The sequence below is a fragment of the Entelurus aequoreus genome, linkage group LG05 (genome assembly GCF_033978785.1).
Source record: "Entelurus aequoreus isolate RoL-2023_Sb linkage group LG05, RoL_Eaeq_v1.1, whole genome shotgun sequence".
NCBI classification, from domain to species: Eukaryota; Metazoa; Chordata; class Actinopteri; order Syngnathiformes; family Syngnathidae; genus Entelurus; species Entelurus aequoreus.
This window is the reverse complement of record NC_084735.1, coordinates 66,633,843-66,656,161: the sequence shown is the minus strand read 5'-3', so window position 1 is coordinate 66,656,161 and position 22,319 is coordinate 66,633,843. Positions and strand designations below refer to the sequence as shown.

The 22,319-nt window shown below is 39.8% G+C and overlaps 1 protein-coding gene across 1 annotated transcript in view; it reads left to right on the top strand.

Annotated features, from left to right (window-relative positions):
- The window catches only part of ltn1 (listerin E3 ubiquitin protein ligase 1), a 39,354-nt gene extending 19,006 nt beyond the window's left edge, over positions 1-20,348 (top strand). Inside the window, exons 10-32 of the mRNA XM_062048689.1 lie at positions 32-277; positions 340-621; positions 700-894; positions 5,124-5,165; positions 5,246-5,429; positions 5,505-5,744; positions 5,820-5,973; positions 6,429-6,579; positions 6,663-6,855; positions 6,925-7,081; positions 8,543-8,656; positions 8,725-8,852; positions 8,925-9,060; positions 9,129-9,273; positions 9,343-9,556; positions 12,797-13,034; positions 13,113-13,190; positions 13,268-13,454; positions 14,988-15,153; positions 15,234-15,454; positions 19,222-19,416; positions 19,506-19,673; positions 19,863-20,348. Coding sequence (XP_061904673.1) covers positions 32-277; positions 340-621; positions 700-894; positions 5,124-5,165; positions 5,246-5,429; positions 5,505-5,744; positions 5,820-5,973; positions 6,429-6,579; positions 6,663-6,855; positions 6,925-7,081; positions 8,543-8,656; positions 8,725-8,852; positions 8,925-9,060; positions 9,129-9,273; positions 9,343-9,556; positions 12,797-13,034; positions 13,113-13,190; positions 13,268-13,454; positions 14,988-15,153; positions 15,234-15,454; positions 19,222-19,416; positions 19,506-19,673; positions 19,863-19,925 — 3,897 coding nt within the window. The 3' untranslated portion in view covers positions 19,926-20,348. The remainder of the gene's footprint in view (positions 1-31; positions 278-339; positions 622-699; positions 895-5,123; positions 5,166-5,245; positions 5,430-5,504; positions 5,745-5,819; positions 5,974-6,428; positions 6,580-6,662; positions 6,856-6,924; positions 7,082-8,542; positions 8,657-8,724; positions 8,853-8,924; positions 9,061-9,128; positions 9,274-9,342; positions 9,557-12,796; positions 13,035-13,112; positions 13,191-13,267; positions 13,455-14,987; positions 15,154-15,233; positions 15,455-19,221; positions 19,417-19,505; positions 19,674-19,862) is intronic.
- The last annotated feature ends 1,971 nt before the right edge of the window (positions 20,349-22,319 follow it).

The window sequence follows — 22,319 nt, the reverse complement described above, 5'->3', positions numbered from 1 at the left end:
AACACTACAAAATTGTCTTTTCCTCTTTTAGCTCCTGCCGCTTCTAGAAAGGTCTCTGGAGAACCCCACCCTACAGAATGGTCCCCTATTCCTCCTGGTAACCGAAATGCTCGTTTCATGGGAAAAGAGGGCGGGCAGCGAATTCAAAGACTGCAAAGATGTCTTTCAAGGACTTGTGGCAGACTTCTGGGAGGAGCTTGGCCTTGTGTTCACGCGCCTTGCAGACAACGAGGAAGCAGATCCACAAGCCTTAGAGGGGATATCAGCCTTGCTGCAGGTCAGTTTGATCAATTCCTGCCAGTTCAGCCAAGGGCTGAGTGACTGCTTTCATTTCTGCAGGTGATGCGCTACCCTGAGAGAGCAAACAGAAGGCATGCACAGAAGAAAAAGTCTGTCAAGATCTGTTTATCTGAGTCGGGAGACGCCGAGGGCGCAGAGGTGAAACAGACGGCGCTTTTGGCAGCTAGTCCGTGCGGCTCCCCGCAGACCCGCCATTTTGAGGAAGTAGTGTGCCAGCTGGTGCAACTGTGCCTGGTGCATGTGAACGAGAGATGCTCGGAGAGACATCTCGTGTTCCTCTCGCTTCTGTTGCAGTCTTTTCACACCTCCAAGATCTTCAGTGTACGTTCATCACTGCATGTCACCAGTTTTTTTGGACGATACATTTGCCAAGGTAACTTTGCTTCAACTTTATCTCAGATGTTGGTGGAACTGGATGACAAGGGTGAAGGGAGCGCGAGCAATCCGGCCGCGCGTTTCCTGCTAGAGCGAATAGTGCCGTGGCTGGCCGACAAGGAGCGGAAGGAGACGGAGCACCTGGTGGAGATGGTCTTTAGCTCGCTGTCATGCTGTAGCCGACAAGAGACCACCCGCATCCTCAACCACATCACCATGGTAACATAACATTTGTCCCTCACACACTACCCTTCGTTCTTTTACCATATTTTTCTATGCGGCTGTTCTGTATAAACAGAATGGGGATGATTAAAGCTGCATTACGTCACTGGCTCAATATAAGAAAAAAACATTTCAAATATAAAAAACACCATATGTCACCAACAATGGGTTAAAAGAAAAGATTCTTTAACCCTTGTGTGGTGTTCGGGTCTGTGGGACCCGTTTTCGATGTTTATTAAAAGAAAAATGATACAATTAATTAATTTTTTAAACTGAGACTCACTGGCTTTGGCTCATTTTCTGTGAAGAACATATATCAGAATACATATTTAATGAACACACACCATACACCCCCCCCTACACATTTATATTACATATAAGATGTCCGGGGTCCACTGGACCCGGGGCTAATAGAAGTGTGGAAATTGATGTTCTGTGTACCACACACACACACACACACACACACACACACACACACACACACACACACACACACACACACACACACACACACACACACACACACACACACACACACACAGCAGGCCTAGACGGGGAGGACAGAGTGTGGGTACACAGAACATCAGAGGGTCAAATGTGCGACAAAATGAGCACAGACAGTGTTGACAAACAATGTTGCAACCTTGTGTGGGAAGCGCAGGTGCAGAAACACAAAAGAAGAATCCCTGTGGGATGCAGAAACTGGCAGAGAAATTTCCATGCAACGTTCATACTGTTGTTACTCAGCCAGTGTTTGTGGGTCTTAGACTTAGACTTACTTTTTATTGTCGTTCAAATTTGAACTTTACAGTACAGATAAGAACGAAATTTCGTTGCATTAGCTCATGGTAGTGCAGGATAAAAAAGCAATAAGGTGCAGGTATAAATAAATAGATTACTGTAAAGATAAATATATTGCACTTTTGCATATGCATCTACGTTTATGGATGTATGTTATATTGTCTTTATATTCCAGCGAGTTCATCCATTTTTGGGGAGAATTGACGGGATTATTATGATGCGTTCAAGAGTCTTACGGCCTGAGGGAAGAAGATGTTACAGAACCTGGAGGCTGCGGACATCTTTCTAGAGTCCAGCAGTGAAAACAGTCCTTGGTGGGGTTGGGAGGAGTTTCTGCAGATTTTCTGAGCCCTGGTCAGGCAGCGGCTTTTTGCGATCTCCTGGATAGGAGGAAGAGGAGTCCTGATGATCTTTTCCGCCGTCCTCACCACTCTCTGGAGAGACTTCCAGTCTGAGGCACTGCAGGCTCCAGTCCAGACAGAGATGCTGTTGGTCAGCAGGCTCTCTATAGTGCCTCTGTATAATGTGATGAGAATGGGGGGAGGGATCTGTGCTCTTTTCATCCGACGCAAAAAGTGCATACGCTGCTGAGCTCTTTTTACAAGAGCTCCGGTGTGTAGGGACCAGGTCATATTGTCAGTTATCTGCACCCCCAGGAACTTGGTGCTGCTTACCATCTCCACCGCTGTGCCGTTGATGAAGAGTGGAGCGTGGCTAAACTGGTGCTTCCTGAAGTCGACAATGATCTCCTTGGTCTTGTCGACGTTCAGGACCAGGTTGTTGGTTCTGCACCAGTCAACCAGATGTTTCACCTCTTCCCTGTAGTCCATGTTGTTGTTGTCACGGATGAGGCCCACTACTGTCGTGTACTTCACAATGTGGTTAGTAGTGGACCTGGCGCAGCAGTCATGGGTCTTCAACGTGAACAGCAGCGGACTCAGGACGCAGCCCTGGGGGGAGCAGGTGCTCAGGGAGATGGCACTGGAGGTGTTGTTGCCCACTCTCACAGACTTGGGGTCTGTCTGTGAGGAAGTCAAGCAGCCAGTTGCATAGAGGGGTACTGAATCCAAGGGGGGCCAGTTTGCTCACCAAGTGCTGTGGGATGATGGTGTTGAATGCCGAGTTGAAGTCCAGAAACAACATCCGCACGTGTGTGTCCTTTCCTTCCAGATGTGCTAAGCTCAGGTGGAGTGCAGAGGAGATGGCGTCCTCTGTGGAGCGGTTAGGGCGATAAGCAAACTGGTATGGTCGAATGTGGGGGGAAGTCTGGAGACAATGTATTCCTTTACCAGCCTCTCAAAGCACTTCTTTACAGATGTTTTTTGGGATAAGTCAGTATTTTAACATAATAATGTTTGATTGTGAGGCATTAAAAGCCACAAAATGCAACGGGTCCATCAGACCCACAAACACTGGCTGAGTAACAACAATATGAACACCACACAAGGGTTAAAAAAAAATTATCTGTATGAAAATAGTCCTGAATTGTCATTCAGGCAGAATAAGATGACTTTCGGTCATAGCTGTGGCTCATAGCTGTCTGGTGCACATGCAGTGTTTCCCACACATTCATTTATTTGTGGCGGCCCGCAACGAAAGAACTACGTCCGCCACAAATTTAAAAAAAATGTAAAAATAATTAAAAAAAATATTTATTTATTTTTTATTTTTTTGTCCTGTCCAGCTTCTCAGGCAAATCATATAGTTGATGTAGATGCCCATATAGGCTGTTGAGATTGACTTTACAAAAGAGAAGTGTTGGATACTTCTCTTGTTGCCTTATTTGTATTTGACCACTACTGTTTTCTGTTTATTTGTTACTGACTGTGGCAGGACACTTCTGCCTCTGTTTCACTTTATGTTGCTGGTAAATAATATGGTTGTAGTAGTAGGCTAAAGTTAAATTATTTAGTATGCACTAGTTAAAGGGGCAAAGCTTTAAGAGACATTTTAGCTTTTATATTTTATAAGATATATTTTTTGTAAGAACCACAATTAATAAATATATTTCAGTGAATAACTTATTGTTCAAATCTGTATATAAATATGTACATAAAGTGTTGTAATTATATTGTAAAATGGATGGATGGATGGACGTTTAAAACAAAACTGTTATTATTAATTAGTAAGTATACATTTTTTGAGCCTTTTTAGAGAAAATCATATCATTGTAGTAAATTATGCAAATTACTCGATGATGTCATGGTGACCACGCCCATAGCCCCGCCCATAGCCACGCCCCCACCACCACAGGTATCTTGGCAGTTTATGGGAAACACTGACATGTATGATAGTAGCTATCCTTAAACTTTACCAAATCATTATGACAACTAACACAACTAGTAAGCATGTAGGGATGTGTACCTTTCACATTTGAATCGATACGGTAGCAAATCCTGGTACCCTGGAATCGATACCAGTACTCAATAGTACCAATTTTTGGTATTTTTGTCTGTTTTCAAATGTGTTATTAAATGTTAATTGTATAAAAACATCTACAAATATATATATATATATATATATATATATATATATATATATATATATATATATATATATATATATATATATATATATAAGCCTGAGATGTGCGTCCTAGCTGTGATCTTGTTTTCTTTCACTTTTGTGTCTCATTTGCTAGGACTGTACAGTACTGTATTATATGGTACACTTGCATGCAGTTGCAATTACAAGACGTTAGATCGCAGTAATGTATAGACTACATTGTGTTGCCATAGCCAGGACTTAGTTTCTGCCATAAAGTTGAATGTAGTCCTTTGTTGCGCCTTAAAAAGTGTTTATACTTATTAAACACCAGCTGTTTGATGATACCGTGCATATTTTTGTAGTAGTTTTCATTATCAAATTTGGAGGTGTTGAAATTGCCCTGTAAAATCCTTAATGCTAATCAGTAGCATGGCTATAGCAAATCCAATGTACATTAGCATTGAGCTAACCCATTTTGAAAAGGGAAGCCTTACTGTACTTTTGATCACTGACTTCTTGCTTGGCATGGAAAATTTGAATATTACCTTATGAGAATCAGTATCCGGTAGTACCGTCGGACTTTGGTCTGTGCCGAATTTAATACACATCCCTATATGCGTGTATGTTTGTTATGTGGGCGTAGTTTACATGCAGTAAGCGGAAAACGGTGGGCAATAATGATTGCGGTACATAAGTTAGCGCCCTTTTGGCAGCCACTGGCTATTTTTTCAGCTGTATTCGTGGGATTATCAGAAGCAGGTTGTCGCCTTTCTGTTAGGGTGCATAAGGTGGGAATTTTAACCCCACTTCTCTCGTCTTGCACTACTGTGCGTGATTTGTACACACAGTAATAGGTGCAAGTTGTTTTTAGTTACATCGGACACTGAGGCCTTCAAAATCAATAGATTTGTTTCATCGTTTGTCATTGTGTGTTTCAGATGGGACTACATTGTGGAATCACTCTGCAAATCATCCAACGGGTTTGTGTCATTTTGCTCATATCAACATTAATTGTACATTGTCGCATCACATGAGCGCATCACTGCTATCCTCTTACCAGGCGTGCATCGACGACGACACCCTTGCCAGTTGTAGAGACTGGCTCAAAGGTTCAGTTCTGGGCGAGCATCTACTCTGCCTAACTCAGGAGCTCTGCAAGGTCGGACCCGGTCGTTCTGACCCTGCTTCCAGCCGGCCCAGCTGGACCCTCATCAGCCTGGTGCTCTCGCAGCACCACAACAAAGGTAACAACTCAATTTATTTCGCTAGGGTTATAGTTCAAGGTTGTGATTACACTGGATTTGTTTTTGACACATTAGAACCTCTGATCGGGGCGGTATACATGGAGAAGATATTGGAGAAGCTGCACGCCACGCTGTCGGAAACCAAGAGCCTATCAGACGCAGGCAACATGGAGCCGCTCGTGTCCTTCATCTGCGATGTGGCCTCTACCTTCTTCTCGTCAGTACAAGACTGCCTGCTTTTACCATCTGCCGAGGAACTCCTGCTCACTGTCTTCCAGCTTGTTGCTGTAGACCAAACACACACTTACCTATCAGGTATGTTTGAACACATCCTACTTTGTTGTTGGATCTTTGCGTCATAGCTAACGTGTGTTGATATTTCTGTGATAGACTCACTCATGGATAACATGAGAAAGTTGTGCGTCACTGGGGTTCAGTCGCTGGTCCAACACTCAGAGTCTGAGGTGACGGAAGGTGGCTTCCTGCACAGTGCCGCCCACTGGGTGAAAAGCAGGCTACTCACTGCGACTCTGGATATTAAAAGGTAACACACATCCCACTCTGATCTTGTTTTAAACACCAAACCACAATTTTTCTGCCATTTTTAAACTTAGATCACCTTCAAACTAAATGCTTATATTTATTCAAAGGATGATCTGAATAGTATGTAATATCACATACTTACATGTCAAATGTTCATTAATATGTATTGTTCTTTTTTAAAATAAACTAAATCTAAATTTTAACCATGGAATAACTGAAATAATAGTAATACATGCTGTTAAAATGTAAACTACAAAAGCTAAAATGTAAATTTAATAAGGTTAATAAATATAAGCAAATAGAATGAAGTGCCAAAACTAAATGAAATATATGTTAGCTAAATATTTAAGTGGTTAAAAAAAATTTAGGTTAATAACTGTTGACTGGAAGAAGTATCCTGCAAAAAATGTTTTTGTTGTGGTTCTATCAAAGTTGTTGTCCCTCTGTCTTATTTAGTTTGCAGTATTTAGTTGTGGCGATACAAAGTGTAGTCGAGACCATCACCTCTGTCTGCGATCAAGAATCCACCATCCTGGCCCAATTCTTTACCTACTTGATGCCAAGCGTTACGGGATGGACAAAACTCAGACAGGCCCTGCCTTCTCACGTAAGCTTTAAATGGTATTTAGACTGTTTGATTGTTAAGCCGTTTTATTTGTGTGGATGTTTACACATTGTACTTATTTGCAGTGGATCAAGACCCCCTTGCTGACTAGCCGTTACAGGGGAGATTGCGACACCCCCTCTGTCGACACGTGGAAATTCAAAACGCTAAATGCATTGCCAGCCCATTTGTGTGTAAGTGCGCTGCTCGGAAAGGTGACTCTTCCTAACCCAAAGAGCGATGATTGCCAACCGCTTTTGCCAAATCTAGTGCACACAGGTACGCATGCAACACACACATTTTTCCTGGTTATTTATACGTTTTAATGCGGGTGATACTTTTTGTCAGTTGCAGAGTTGCTGTATGCGCTGCAGTGGTGCAAGGAGGTGGAGTACACCCCGGCTATTGTTTCCACCTATCACAGCCTTCTCACTGAGTGGGGGCTATTGGAGGGTCTGCAGGTCCTTTTGGCAAACAACGAGCTGCTGGAGACACTCTACTCAAGGTCAGAGTAGTTTGTGACAAGCACTAAATACACTTAAAGCAAAATAACTTTTGTTTTAAGTCAAAATAACTTTTTTAAAGTAGCTTTATAATGATGTCTAGTAGTAAGGAAAATCATACCTCCATTATCTACTATGGCAACACTAGATTAGCTACTTTAGTCATTGTGGAGCAGCCTGCTTACCACTTGTGTTAGTGCTAACATCGACTACTGCTTACATACGTTGGTACTACGTGTAAATCTCATTTAAACCAGTAGAGGGAGATGTGGTTATAAGACCTTCCACTCCTTTAAGACACTTTTTTCCAGTGAGTCTGCTGCAGCTATCGATTATTTTAGTAATCGAGTAATCTGTCGCTTAGTTTGTTTGATTAATCGAGTAATCGGATAAAAAACACTTTATAGCCCTCAATGTGTATTTTAGGGAAAATAATTTAATTTTTAAAAATTTTTCTGCTTGCCATAACCTTCGTTCTTTATTTCTAATTAATGCACATCATCAACATTAAAAATGCATTTTTAACATGTGTGCATTAACATAATTAAAAAGAGTGCTGTATAGATCATGGCACCCACACACCATGGCTCTCATGTGCGCATTTCTTATTAGGTACACTCATTAAATGGCGATTAATCAAAACTTTTTTCTAATTGGATTAATTTTTTTAGCCCTATCTGTGAGTAACTGGGACAAAAGCTCAGACTCGCTTAGGGAGAAGTTTTGCATGGGATCTCTAGCCCCATAATATAAGACAACCAATTTCCCCTTGTTTTTTCTTAAAAATTTTTTTTTGTGTACATGCTGTAACCTAACAATTTGTTGCAAACCCATTTCTTGCTGGTCGCTGAGAGGTGGTAATGGTTTCCAAATTTTCTGATGCGATTCATTGATAAAAAAAAACCTCTGAAGTTTGTACTATTATTCTCAGGATCCAAAAGGGATCCACTCCTGAAATTGTCATGAGTCAGCAATAAAGTAACAACTTCAAGTCTGTATATTGATATAAAGTTGCATTAATTTGCATGGTGAAATTTCAGCCTGCGAACCTTCAAACTGAACAATCACATCACATAAGGAAGGCATGCCCGTTTTGGGCCCTCGGTGTAAACAAGACTTAAATGCTTGGTCACAGCAATCATGCAGCAAGTGCACATAAAATAATGATATTGCGGCTAATAATGATTGTTGTAGTGTAGCATTTAGCGTAGCGTAGCATATAACATAGCGGTCAAATAAAACTGAACAGGTGAATGCACACTGCTTAAATACCTTGTGATTACATCATCATATAGCCACCCCCTTGCCCAAGTGACCAGCACCTCCCTCAATCCTGCAGACAAACCCACACACACATTGCTCCTCAAACACCCCAACTCTGTCTCCCACACTATTCCTTACAGCTGATTTAAACAAGCTCCAATTGCATGTAACAATATTTTCTCATGCGCTTAACCCCATAGATGTGTCGAGGAGGGCGGTCTGTGGTCTCTGACACTAAAAAACTACATCCATGCCAACAACCTGGCATCCACTCACAGTGTGAGCCTGAGGAAACTGTACAGCACTGTTGATAGGTTTGTGCATTATTTCCTTTAAAAAACATGGTGGCTTGATTTGAGGTTTACATTGAGTGTTTGGTCAGTTTGTTGCCAGTGACGCCGAGCACACTGAGCACGCTCCAGGTGCTTTGTCCCACTATGAGCCAGAAAGACCGAGAGACTCTGGTCACCCTTGCCACCGCGGGAATCATCAACTGGGAAGAGGACGACAGTAAGAATGCATGTAACACAGATGTATTCATTAATCAACAAGGCAGTACAATTAAATAATGTTGCATCCCAGATGTGTACGGGAGTGTGGCAGTGCTTCTGTGTTGTCTGGAAGCTGACACACAAGTGGAAGAGGAGCTAGTGCAGGCTGTTCTGGCCACCATGATGGAGTGGAGGAACCGCAAGGAAGACTGGTTCCTCTTTGGCAGGTAAGTCCATGACAACTTAATAAAGTGTCCAGTTTGTCACAGATGCTTTTTTTCTCTTTGTGTCTCAGTGACTTATCTAAAGCAACTACACAACAGTTAAACCTGACGTTGGAGCTGATTCGTTTTCTGTCCTGGCTGGTGAAACACAGTCTGACAGTACTCTGCAGTAGCCAGTGGGATTTCTTACTCTGCGCTATGTTGGCCTGGTTGGAGGTGAGTTGGTCTTCTGCTGTTTCCTCCACTGCACATTGATCTGTGTGCTTGTTTCCAAATTGAATCAAGACCGCCAGCGAGAATATAAGCGGCTTGTGGAATCCGTGGGTGCAACTGTTTGCGTGCGAGAGCATCTACCTGATCCTGAACTTGAGTCAGTTCTTCGCATCATCCCCGCCTGATGTCCTTAAGAAGCTGCCATCGGAACTGGAAGGGGAATGGAGAGACTTCTTTCTGGACGGAATTTACAACCTTATGCTACCCATGCCTGTCAGAATCACAGGTACGTTTTAAGCTTAGACATTTTGAACACATTTATTTGATTTAATAATTGTGAATATTAAAAACTTAATTAGCTTAATCATTAGAATTAAGATATTTGTAAATTATGTCAATCATTTGTTTTTGTTATTTTAATTTATTTCAATTGACTTGAGATGACAGAGAATACATATTATATGTATTTATTTAATTTATATGTTTTTATTTTATATACAAATCTGTTTCAAATATTTTATATACAAATCTGTTTCAAATGACTACAAACAATATTCCAGAATGTTATGTAGAAGCCACTATTCATATTAGCAATTAATGATCACTTTTAGTATTAGAAAGAGGGATGGGTACTGAATTTGGCACTTTTATAGACACAGACTGAATTCTGTTGGTACTCTTCCTGGCATCTGGAGGAGTACCGACAGAATTCAGTCTGTGTCTATAAAAGTACTACCCAATATCAATTAATGTCAAATGAAACGGTGTAATATTTTGATACCTATGTTGCGCCTGACATTTCGGCTGGCTCAAACACTTGGCGAGCAAACAATCACTTAAGCAGCGCTCAAAGAGGACTCAGTCAAACCGGTTCAAGGTAAATGATTTGGTATGGTAATTTTGTCATTTCAACACCTCAACATTTGGTAATCAAAATTACTAATAGGATGCAAGTTACAATCAAACACTAGTGTGTAATAAGTACAATACTTACAGTACAAACACTTTTTAGAGCGAACTGAAAGACTGGATTCAACTTAATGACAAAATCTACTCCCTGACTAGGCAACTCTGTGGTTTATGCACTACTGCTATCTAATGTCTTGGAATTGCAACTGCAACTGCATGCAAAGTCTACTATACAATTATTGCAAATGAGACTCAGAAATATAAGAAATTAAGATATAACAACTGGACAGCACAGTTATCATAATCAGCTCCTTATTAAATGAATATATAGTTTTTTGGTGTTTTTTTTAACTTATCAACATTTTTACACAAATTAACATTTATTAACACATGAACACATACAGTAGTACCAAAAATTGATATCATTTAGTACCGATATCGATTCATACATGGAAGGTACCCATCCCTTCAAATAAATGACATTCATATTAGGAGTTAAAAAATTTGGATTGCAATTGTATTTCTTTTGACTGCTTCTGCGGCCCATTAAGGCAGCAAACTCTTTGCGACTTCCCACTGTTGGTTGATGCAAGTAGTGAAATCATTTGTCTTTACCTGCTGAAAGTAAGATTGATGACATTTTACATGATTGACATGAACATACTTTATTTTACACTTAACAGTTATTGTAAAATGAATTAACTATACAGTAGTACCTCAATTTACAGGCTAACAGGTTCTGTAACGCATCTCTTAACTCAAAACACTTGTACCTCAAATCAACGTCTACCATTGAAATTAATTGAAATCAATGGTCAATTGGTGCTTGGCATCCTTCAAACAGCACAATTTTACCATGTAACATGCCTTTGAAAAGAAAAACTAACTTTTAAATAAGACATATTGTATAAAAACAATACAATAGAATGTACCACTAACAATTACAGTAGTTTTATGAAGTAATGTAATTGGACACAGAGAGTGGACTTTTACGGTATCTCCTTCCAGCTTCTTCTCCGTCAAACACATCATCAGCAAATTCTCCATAGTTTCATGGATAAATGTCCAATGTTCAGATATTATTCTAACATTCTGCTTCAGTATGGTGCAGACAAGCAATGACATGCTCGAATTGCTTCACCAAATTGGAGACACACTCAGTCATGTTTTTTATAAATTATTTCTTTAATTCAATGAATATCACCCACTCTTTCTCAGCACTGTCCTTCCATGCTTGGAAAAACAAAAGTATTGACCACAGCTATAAGCTAATGCTAGCTAGTAAGACCAGATGTTTTGGTTGGATTTTACAGGGTTGAATGTGACATTTGTTATGCTAACTAATGGTGGGTATTCAATAATTTAATTGTAATTAAATATTTTGCTTGCAAGTTAAAGCGTTAACTATTAGTTAAGAGACAGCTTTTATCTTAAAACAAGAAAAAAGTTTGGGCACTCTTAAATTGACTTATTGTTGTTTCCCACTTCTTATCCCTTTACATTATAGGGGCGCTGTTATGCAAAATCAAAATTTTTTACCAGATGATACCTGCTTATGTGTATTTGGGATGTGCATAAATCCCGAAAATTTGAAATCACACAGTGAAGGCATTGCAGAGATATTTATTAAACAATTTTGTTCAAGTGTGACGTCAGGGGATTATCCATACAGTATGGTAGACATTTACCCAAACCTCCTTTTGTTAGTCAGTCAATTTAAATTGATGTAAAACCGGCTGCGTTACAAAATCATGTCGACGATAAAACCCAATGAAGGAAAATGCTCTGTTTGTTTGTTTGAACCAGCACAGGTCACTTCACAAACTTTTAGCCTAATCTGAAGTAAAAAGTGCTTTAATCTGTGACGAAATCGCTTCGAAGGTGTGCAAAGATTAGCAGTACTTTAACCACAGACCTTCACAAAAAGATGGATTTTCCGAAAAAAACTACTTTAAATGGCGGGCTCGGTGACTACTATTTATGGCAACGGAGGAGACAATGAAACGGTAAGTAGTAGCAGTAGGTTGGAAATGTGTGAATGATATGTTAGCAATGTTAGCTCGATTTGTTGTGTGGCTCACTTAGCCTTCTGGAAGACAATAGCATCACTGTCCTCTGGTAAAATAAAGAAGGATATTTCTGACACCTGCTTTTATTTGGCTCAGTGTCTACTCCTCTGCCAGTGGACGAGTAAGTTATGTAATCCGTTATTACGTTTGCAAAATCACTCGTAGTGTACAAGTGCTCGTAGTATACCTTGTAGCATTAAGCCTCTATTTGTTTACAGCTTGAAGCAGCCAAGCAGCGGAGTTATTTACATAAAGTAATAATTAAAATCCTTTTAATTGTCAATACTGTATACACATGTACACGTCCAACAACTAACGTCGAACAACTCCGCCTCTCAAAAGGAACCGTTTTAAAAGGGAGAAAAAAATGGCTTGTAAATAGGTCTGTAAAACAAAACTTTGCAAATGTTTCACCAAAGAACCACCATTAAATGTTATTTAGACCACAAGAAAGTGTTTTAAATCATGACCGTATTGAATATCGTAACACCACATAGTGGAGCAAATCTAACACAATTGATTCAATACCTTCTTATGTCTGTGTTCAGAGGCCTTCAAAGAACCAGACGACGCTGTCTTTCCTCTGGCTGTGCTGCAGTCGCTTGGTGTGGCGCTGACCTACGTGCCCGTGCAGCAGCTGAACCAAAACAACCTGCCAGCTAAATTCGTTGCAGACCAGAAGACGAACCTCCCGCAGCCTCTTCAGACGCTCCTCAACACCTTCTGTCCTCTGCTGCTGTTCAAGGCCAGGCCTCTGCAAGTCACTGTCTACCATTTATTGGCCAAGTAAGTCAGTGTATAAACATCTTGTTGCGGAAAATGGATTTTAAAAGATATTGTGATTCTCCCATCTCCGCAACATAGGGTCATGCCTCAGCTTCCTGAATGTGATGGCGAAGGAGACAGTAACAAGTCAGAAGATGAGGGAGATGAGACAAGCCTGTAAGTCAAAAGTTGTCACATCAAGTTTGCCGTCTAGGAAGAAACGCTGAGATGTTAGTTTTCTTCTTGTCCTTCAGCTCTCCTCCGGCCGCTCTGATGGCTATGTTGTCAACTTGCGAAGAGTTGTGCGACAGCATCCTGGCAGGACTTCAAGTAGGAGAGTTTGCGGTGGTGTCGCCTCACAGTGTGGAGTACTCCTGCATCCTGGGCTACCTGCTAGCTTGGAAGCTGCTTCTCACCTTTTTTAAGTCCTCGCCGTCACACGTGAGTGATGTCAGCAAGGCCGTCCCTAGGATTTTGTTTGTGGCCCCATTTCAGTCTTTAATATTCCTCATGTAACACACTAGTGGCTAGTGCTGACTGCAGCACTGACTCCATATGTGAGTATTGTAATACAGTCATCCCACGCTTCGAAGTTTATGGCTTGTAACCATATGTAGAAAGTTGTAAAGTTTTCTTATGCTTTAGCTATAAAAATATTCTATTTATGATTAATAATTCCTACTTCCTACTTTACCACGGCCAGGCGACCAGAAGTAGATTTGGACTATATGCATAAAAGACACAACCAACAAGAATACAGTTCAAGTATGTTTATAATTAAATATTAAGTTTATATGAAAAAGTAAAATATAGGTTGATAGGTCCAAGGGAAAAAAGTGTTCGATATCTCTTACCACAGTGAATCCACTTTAAAACTGCTATGCCGCCTTGACATTAATAAAAAAAAAAAATCAACACAATAATTGGGCAAAAAATATAAAAAACTAATGTTCTTTAGACATTATATCTTTGGGGAAAAGGTTTGGCTACAATATTAACCTAAATAGGACGGTCGTTTTAGAAGTTCGGCATTAAATCTATCACGATGACAGCTTTTGAAGCAATGCTAAATTAGCAACTTTCTCTATGGGCTTTTGAATAAACACAAATGTGATACTGCTAAACCCAACTAAAACTATTACCGTATTTTTCGGTTTATAAGTCACTCCGGAGTATAAGTCGCACTGGCAGAAAATGCATAATAAAGAAGGGAAAAAACATACTGTATATACTGTAAGTCGCACTGGAGTATAAGTCACATTTTTTGGGGAAATTTATTTGATAAAACCCAACACCAAGAATAGACATTTGAAAGGCAATTTAAAATAAATAAAGAATAGTGAACAACAGACTGAATAAGTGTATGTTATATGACGCATAAATAACCTACTGAGAACGTGCCTGGTATGTTAACGTAACATATAATGGTAAGAGTCATTCAAATAACTATAACATATAGAACATGCTATACGTTTACCAAACAATCTGTCACTCCTAATCGCTAAATCCGATGAAATCTTATACGTCTAGTCTCTTACGTGAATGAGCTAAATAATATTATTTGATATTTTACGGTAATGTGTTAATAATTTCACACAAAAGTCGCTCCTGAGTATAAGCCGCACCCCCGGCCAAACTATGAAAAAAACTGCGACTTATAGTCAGAAAAATACGGTACAAAGGACATGTTGACTCACTGCTGAATAGAAGTTTAGCAGAAACAAAGTATAATTCTATGCATGAGGTAATTCGGTCCATCAAAGTTCAACAGGCAAACACCTGCAGGGCACAACAACCACATTGATGATCAGTTACTAAAGTGACCGGTCGCCACAATCATGATTCCTCATAGTGGTTTTGGCACTAAGCAACCGCGTAGAGTGTTTATGCCAGGGGCCGGCCCTGGATGTCAGTGATGATTTTGTCTGGTAAATAAGCTTTTATTTACTGTTGACTCTTCTGATTCACCTCCAGCTGCGTGCCCATTACGCCCAGTATCTCAAGAAAACCTGCTCCCTCAACAAGCTCCTCCTCCACCTCTTCAAATTGATGCCTGAGAACCCCATCTACTTGGGCCAAGCACCAGAACCGCGAGACTCCAAAACCTTCTTTACAGAGACTCTCACCCTGGCAGTTGACAGTAATAACAAAAAAGCACAATAAATACCTCTGCGAGGCATCAGAAATAGTTAGCAATAACCCATAATTTCAACCCATCAGGAAGGGATAATATTGAGTGGGAGCTCCCCCACCTAGCGTGCAGTGTGTACTACAGCACGGTGCAGGACTTGCCCGCCATGGTGCGACTGTGGTGGAACAGTCAGGAAAAGCGTGTGAGCGGAGCTGTGGAGAAGTTTACCACCAAGTACGTGAGCCCAATTCTTTCAGCGGAGGAGATCTCGTCTGTCCACGGCAGCACACAAATGTTTGACAGCATGACGGTACGTTTGTGCTTATCTCACCTGTTGAATAATTACTGAGACAATCAGATAAAAACTGCTGCAGGATTAAGAAGAGTTGTGGTTTCGATTTTAAGGTTGTGGAAAGATATCTGTGATTCGTCAAAAGATGCTATCATATTTTTGTACATTTTCAACCAAAAAGCCATGTTTTGAGTCACATCATCAACAATGGAAATATTGATAAAATAATTACATATCCAACAAGATTTTATCAAGTCTGTTTTATCAAGTTTGAGGTGTGACTCGATATAGTTTGTTGTTGTTTTGTTTTTTTGTTATAGGCGAACTTTGACCATTGGTCTCTTTAAGGGGTGTTCAAAGTCGGCTCAGGAGCCATTCTTAGTCTGCAGCGTTATTGCAAAATTAAAATACATTAATTATTAATGAGTAAAAATCTCATCCTATCAAAAAGTGTGATTGCAAAAAAGCAAACATCTGGTGAGTTTTAAAAGAGCGAAAGGATTAGTTTATCTTTTTAAGCCAAAAACACATCTTTTGGTCATCACGTATATGGGAATATTGGCTAAGTAATTACATATCCAACAACCTCACATCAAGTTCTTTAATTTGAGGTGTGATTAAATAGTTTTGTCGCTTATGATGATGTGCCTAATGCAGTGTTTCCCACAGGACTGCAATGTATTTGTGGTGCTGAGTTGACGTCATTCTTTAATAAATGACCATGTTGTCACATGGGCGTGTATTTTTTATGGAAGCTGCGGGAGACAAAAAATGAGCAAAAAACATTAAAAAAGCAAAATTAATATGTTTGAGAAAAACTTTTGCTTTTTTTTTTTTTTTTTTTATTGAGAAGAGCGATACACACTTTAATGTTAGTCTCTAAAAGTGTCCAATAAGATCTGAAAAAGTCGCTAGAATTGTCGCTTGTTGCTTTTTTGAGAATCTAAACAAGTCTAAATACATTTTGCAGGGCGATATATTTTGCTACAAATTATTGCTGATAAACATTATAATTGCCAGAACTTTTGATACCAAATTACATTAAAGGCCTACTAAAATGAATTTTTTTTATTTAAACGGGGATAGCAGATCTATTCTATGTGTCATACTTGATCATTTCGCGATATTGCCATATTTTTGCTGAAAGGATTTAGTATAGAACAACGACGATAAAGATTGCAACTTTTGGTATCTGATAAAAAAAAGGCTTGCACCTACCGGAAGTAGCGTGACGTAGTCAGTTGAACATATACGCAAAGTTCCCTATTGTTTACAATGATGGCCGCATGAAGTGAGAGAGATTCGGACCGAGAAAGCGACAATTTCCCCATTAATTTGAGCGAGGATGAAATATTTGTGGATGAGTAAAGTGCAAGTGAAGGACTAGTGGGGAGTTGAAGCTATTCAGATAGGGAAGATGCTGTGAGAGCCGGGGGTGACCTGATATTCAGCTGGGAATGACTACAACAGTAAATAAACACAAGACATATATATACTCTATTAGCCACAACACAACCAGGCTTATATGCCACAAATTAATCCTGCATAAAAACACATGCGTGTTTGTTATGCTAGCTCCTAGCTCCTCTGCTAGCTCCTAGCTCCATAGAACACGCCAATACAATTCAAACACCTGATCAACACACACAATCACTCAGCCCAAAAGACCGTTTACCTAACCCAAGGTTCATAAAGCTTATATATTTTTAAAAAGTTACGTACGTGACGCGCACATACGGTCAAGTTATCGAATGTTTAGCAGCCAAGGCTGCATACTCACGGTACCTGATATTCAGCTGGGAATGACTACAACAGTAAATAAACACAAGACATATATATACTCTATTAGCCACAACACAACCAGGCTTATATTTAATATGCCACAAATTAATCCTGCATAATAACACCTGCGTGTTTGTTATGCTAGCTCCTAGCTCCTCTGCTAGCTCCTAGCTCCATAGAACACGCCAATACAATTCAAACACCTGATCAACACACACAATCACTCAGCCCAAAAGACCGTTCACCTAACCCAAGGTTCATAAAGCTTATATATTTTTAAAAAGTTACGTACGTGACGCGCACGTACGGTACGGTACGTGTTATGCTAGCTCCTAGCTCCTCTGCTAGCTCCTAGCTCCATAGAACACGCCAATACAATTCAAACACATGATCAACACACACAATCACTCAGCCCAAAAGACCGTTCACCTAACCCAAGGTTCATAAAGCTTATATATTTTAAAAAAGTTACGTACATACGCAAAAAAAAGCCAAAGCTGCATACTCACAGTAGCACGTCTGCGTCTTTGTCATCCAAATCAAAGTAATCCTGGTAAGAGTCTGTGTTGTCCCAGTTCTCTACAGGCGTCTGTGTATCCAAGTCAAAAGTCCTCCTGGTTAGAGTCTCTGTTATCCGAGTTCTTCCATCTTGACTGCATCTTTCGGGAATGTAAACAAAGAAGCGCCGGCTGTGTACTGTTGTGGCTGACTACGTTCGAAAAATACGTCCATTTCGCACCGACAACTTTCTTCTTTGCTTGCTCGGCTTCCTTCTCCATAATGCAATGAACATGATTGAAACAGATTCACGAACAATTCACGAACACAGATGTCCAGAATACTGTGGAATTATGAAATGAAAACAGAGCTTTTTCGTATTGGCTTCAATGTGGAAGGCATACCCGTGTTCGCCTGTCTACGTCACGCGCATACGTCATCCTCAGAGGCGTTTCGAACCGGAAGTTTAGCGGCAAATTTAAAATGTCACTTTATAAGTTAACCCGGCCGTATTGGCATGTGTTATAATGTTAAGATTTCATCATTGATATATAAACTAACAGAGTGCATGGTCGGTAGTAGTGGGTTTCAGTAGGCCTTTAATGTAATTGTAACATATTATAACAATAATGAAAATATTCCTTTCAAATGAAATAAACTTTGAGTTTTCGATTGGTTTTTTTAAGCATTGTAATTGGAAGGTCAATAACTTTTAACTGTCTTAAATAAGTAAACAAACATAAACATAAAATGGACTCTCAATCTTTGTATTCAATAAATATTGAACTTCAAGCGCAGGTTTTCTCAGTTGGAAATCTAAGTCGTTTGAATTGTTTTGTTGTATTTTGCATCCCACCAAAACAAATATTGTGGATGCCTGCCAAGAGGATTCACTCCGTTCCTTTGATTCTACTATTGAATAAACACACTCAGGTGCTGGGAGCGATGCGCACACAGAGTGAACCGTCTTGCACCCTGATTGAAAGTGAGAGATAAAGAAAACAAACACAAACGGACGTGGAAATGTATCAATGGCTGCAAAGTTATGGTGTCTGAATACTCGCAAACTATGGCGACAAAGTACCTAGTTGGCATCACTTATCCCTCTGGCAGACCAGGGCCAGTAACAAGATTTGTACGCACAAAAACCTGTCGTACGCCCCTTTTCACGGCAAAGTAGAGATGTATCAAGACTGACGTTGACGTGGAAATGTGCAGTAACTCAAAGCTTGCTCATTGCTGTCGTACCCACATTTCTACAGGCTGTGGATACTTTAGTGACACACATAAGTGATGCTGGGTAACAGTTCACATAAAAAAGTGCCAACTTTTACTCCTCAGACTGAGCAAAGTGCTCATCAGAGACATATGAACAATTCATGGCGGGCTGCTTTAAATAATGGAACGCATGGGAAACAGTGTAATGTTGTGCTCGATAGGAGACTGATTGTGGATTATGTGGGTTTTTACCCCAGGTAACAATCTGTATACTCCCCTCGCTTCAGGTAAAAGCCCGCTCTGCTGCCAGGGAGGTGATTGCCACCTACTCTGTGGACGATATTTTCATCGAGCTGGTGATTCAGCTGCCGCAGAGCTACCCTCTGGGCTCCATCGTGGTGGAAAGTGGTAGACGGGTGGGCGTCTCTGTGCAGCAGTGGAGGAACTGGATGCTGCAGCTCAGCACATACCTCACACATCAGGTACACACACACTCTCGTAACACATTCTACACATCCATGGTTTCTCAAGAGTCACTTTGAAGGCATGTTTATTCATTCAATGTGTTCAGAACGGGAGCATAATGGAGGGCCTCGCGCTGTGGAAGAACAACGTGGACAAGCGTTTCGAGGGAATCGAGGACTGTATGATCTGCTTCTCGGTAATCCACGGCTCCAACTACTCGCTGCCCAAGAAGGCTTGTCGCACTTGCAAGAAGAAGTTCCACTCGGCATGCTTGGTAAGTTGTCTGTGTGTGCTGTGGTTGGGTGTTGGAGTTGAGGAAAACTCAATTTAGTTGCAGGTATTCAAACATGACATATATTTGTGTTTAAACGGAAGATGTATTGATGTTTGAGTACACACGACACACACTTTGTATCCTGTTTTAATAATATTGTTGCTTCTATTCTTTCTATCCTCTCTCCAGTACAAATGGTTCACATCCAGCAACAAGTCCACTTGTCCACTGTGCAGGGAGACCTTCTTTTAATGCACAGCCTTTATTTATTCTGTTTATTTTTATTAGCTGATCATCTTTGGAATGGGAGTTCCTCTGAGACCAAAAAGGTTTGTACGTCATATTTTATTTTATTTTGAAGGTGGTAAGAACCAAGAACCAAACTGATCAGGTGCTTTATTAGATTTAAAACTAACCATTGAAATGAATCATTTTACACTCTGAAAGTGGGGTTCACCATGCAGTGTCTAATCACGGTTATATAAAGATATTTTCCTAATATTTAGGAGTGTGAAGACATAAATGTGACACATGCCGGTCCAAGACTTCATCTTTAAAGATTATTTTCATTTCATATCGTAAATATCCAGCCCGGATGATGTGGTATCTTGCTATTATGTCTGACTGCAACTGTACCTCATGCATAAGGGAGAATAAATTGCAATTGGACGGATATTATTTGAGTCATTCTTTTATCCCACATGTTTTATGTGCAGGACGACGACGCGTCCAAAGGTGTTAAAAAAGAAGCGGAAATAATATACCACTACATAGAGCCGACGTACCACCGGTGGTACTTGTACCATAGAGTCAATGCATTAACATGTACTTATTACTTTGTATTACTGTACTTTTTAATAATTTAAGATACATCAATAAAACAAATATTACATTCGACTGTTAACAGCATAAATCCTACTTATGCTTATGTTTTGTTTATAAATTCCACAGTAATAAATTCTATTATTTTGGGGTGCTAAAAAAACCCAGATTCACATCTAAATTCTAAAGATTCTAAATGTATTTATAATTTTTAAGAATCGATTTTATTTTTGTTATTTTTTTGTAATAAAAAAATTCTATTAAAAAAAAGAAGTTTTTTTTAGACCTTTGCTGCACTGCGTGTACGTCGTAACCTTTAATCTGTTTTGCATAAGATTTGCATCCCTACTATTATTATTACTATTATACATGTATTACATCAAAGTGTTAAGTTACAAAAACACCAGTAAAATACTTGGATATTAAATTCAACCCCAGAATATTATTTTTATTTTTTTTACAATTCAGTAATAATTTCCAGAATTTTTTATCATAATATCGTGGTCAATCCACGGACAATCATTTTTTTTGGTTGTTGCTATATTTAATCACGTTTTCCAAGGAGCATGACCTTTCTTCACTGATTGGCTAGGACGGGGGTCGGCAACCCGCGGCTCTAGAGCCGCATGCGGCTCTTTAGCGCCGCCCTACTGGCTCTCTGGAGATTTTTCAAAAATGTATGAAGAATGGAAAAAGATGAGGGGAAAAAATCTATTTTTTTGTTTTAGTATGGTTTCTGTAGGAGGACAAACATGACACAAACCTCCCTAATTGTTATAAAGCACACTGTTTATATTAAACATGCTTCACTGATTCGAGTATTTGGCGAGCGCCGTTTTGTCCTACTTATTTTGGCGGTCCTTGAACTCACCGTATAGTTTGTTTACATGTATTGATTGATATAACTTTCTCCGACTTTCTAGGACGTGTTTTATGCCACTTTTTCTGTCTCATTTTGTCCACCAAACTTTTAACGTTGTGCATGAATGCACAAAGGTGAGTTTTGTTGATGTTATTGACTTGTGTGGAGTGCTAATCAGACATATTTGGTCACTGCATGACTGCAAGCTAATCGATGCTAACATGCTATTTAGGCTAGCGATGTGTACATATTGCATCATTATGCCTCATTTGTAGCTATATTTGAGCTCATTTAGTTTCCTTTAAGTCCTCTTAATTACATTTATATCTCATGACACATGTAATATGGCTTTTAATTTTTTGCGGCTCCAGACAGATTTGTTTTTGTATTTTTGGTCCATTATGGCTCTTTCAACATTTTGGGTTGCCGACCCCTGGGCTAGGAGATATGACATGGTTCCACTGCGTCTATTTCATGTCAACCTTATAATACGCAGTTTTGAATTATTTATTTATGTATTATATGTGGATTGCATCACAGCAAATCCGAAGATATTAATTATGACACATCCAGCATGATCAATAACTGAGTTGCGCTCCTTTTGCACCACTATTGATTGTGTGTGTGTGTGTGTGTATACGACCACCCACCTTTTGTGGTGACATTTTGGCAAGAAAAGTGCTAGAATGAGCACTTTTCACTCAATTAGACTGTGTGTGTGTGTGTGTATTTGTAATTCATTATGACGCTCCAAATTTTATCAATACACACACCCACCACCCATCATCATCCGCCCTTGACCTTTTTAATAGCCATTGATCTGTTTGGCCGCCATAAATATTTATACGCTCTCTTTTTCTTCACACACATACACAAAACACACACTTCAGAGAGAAGCTCAAATCGTACTGCTCATTATCTGCTTGATGATGATTAAGCGGCACAGCAAATGTTTATGAACT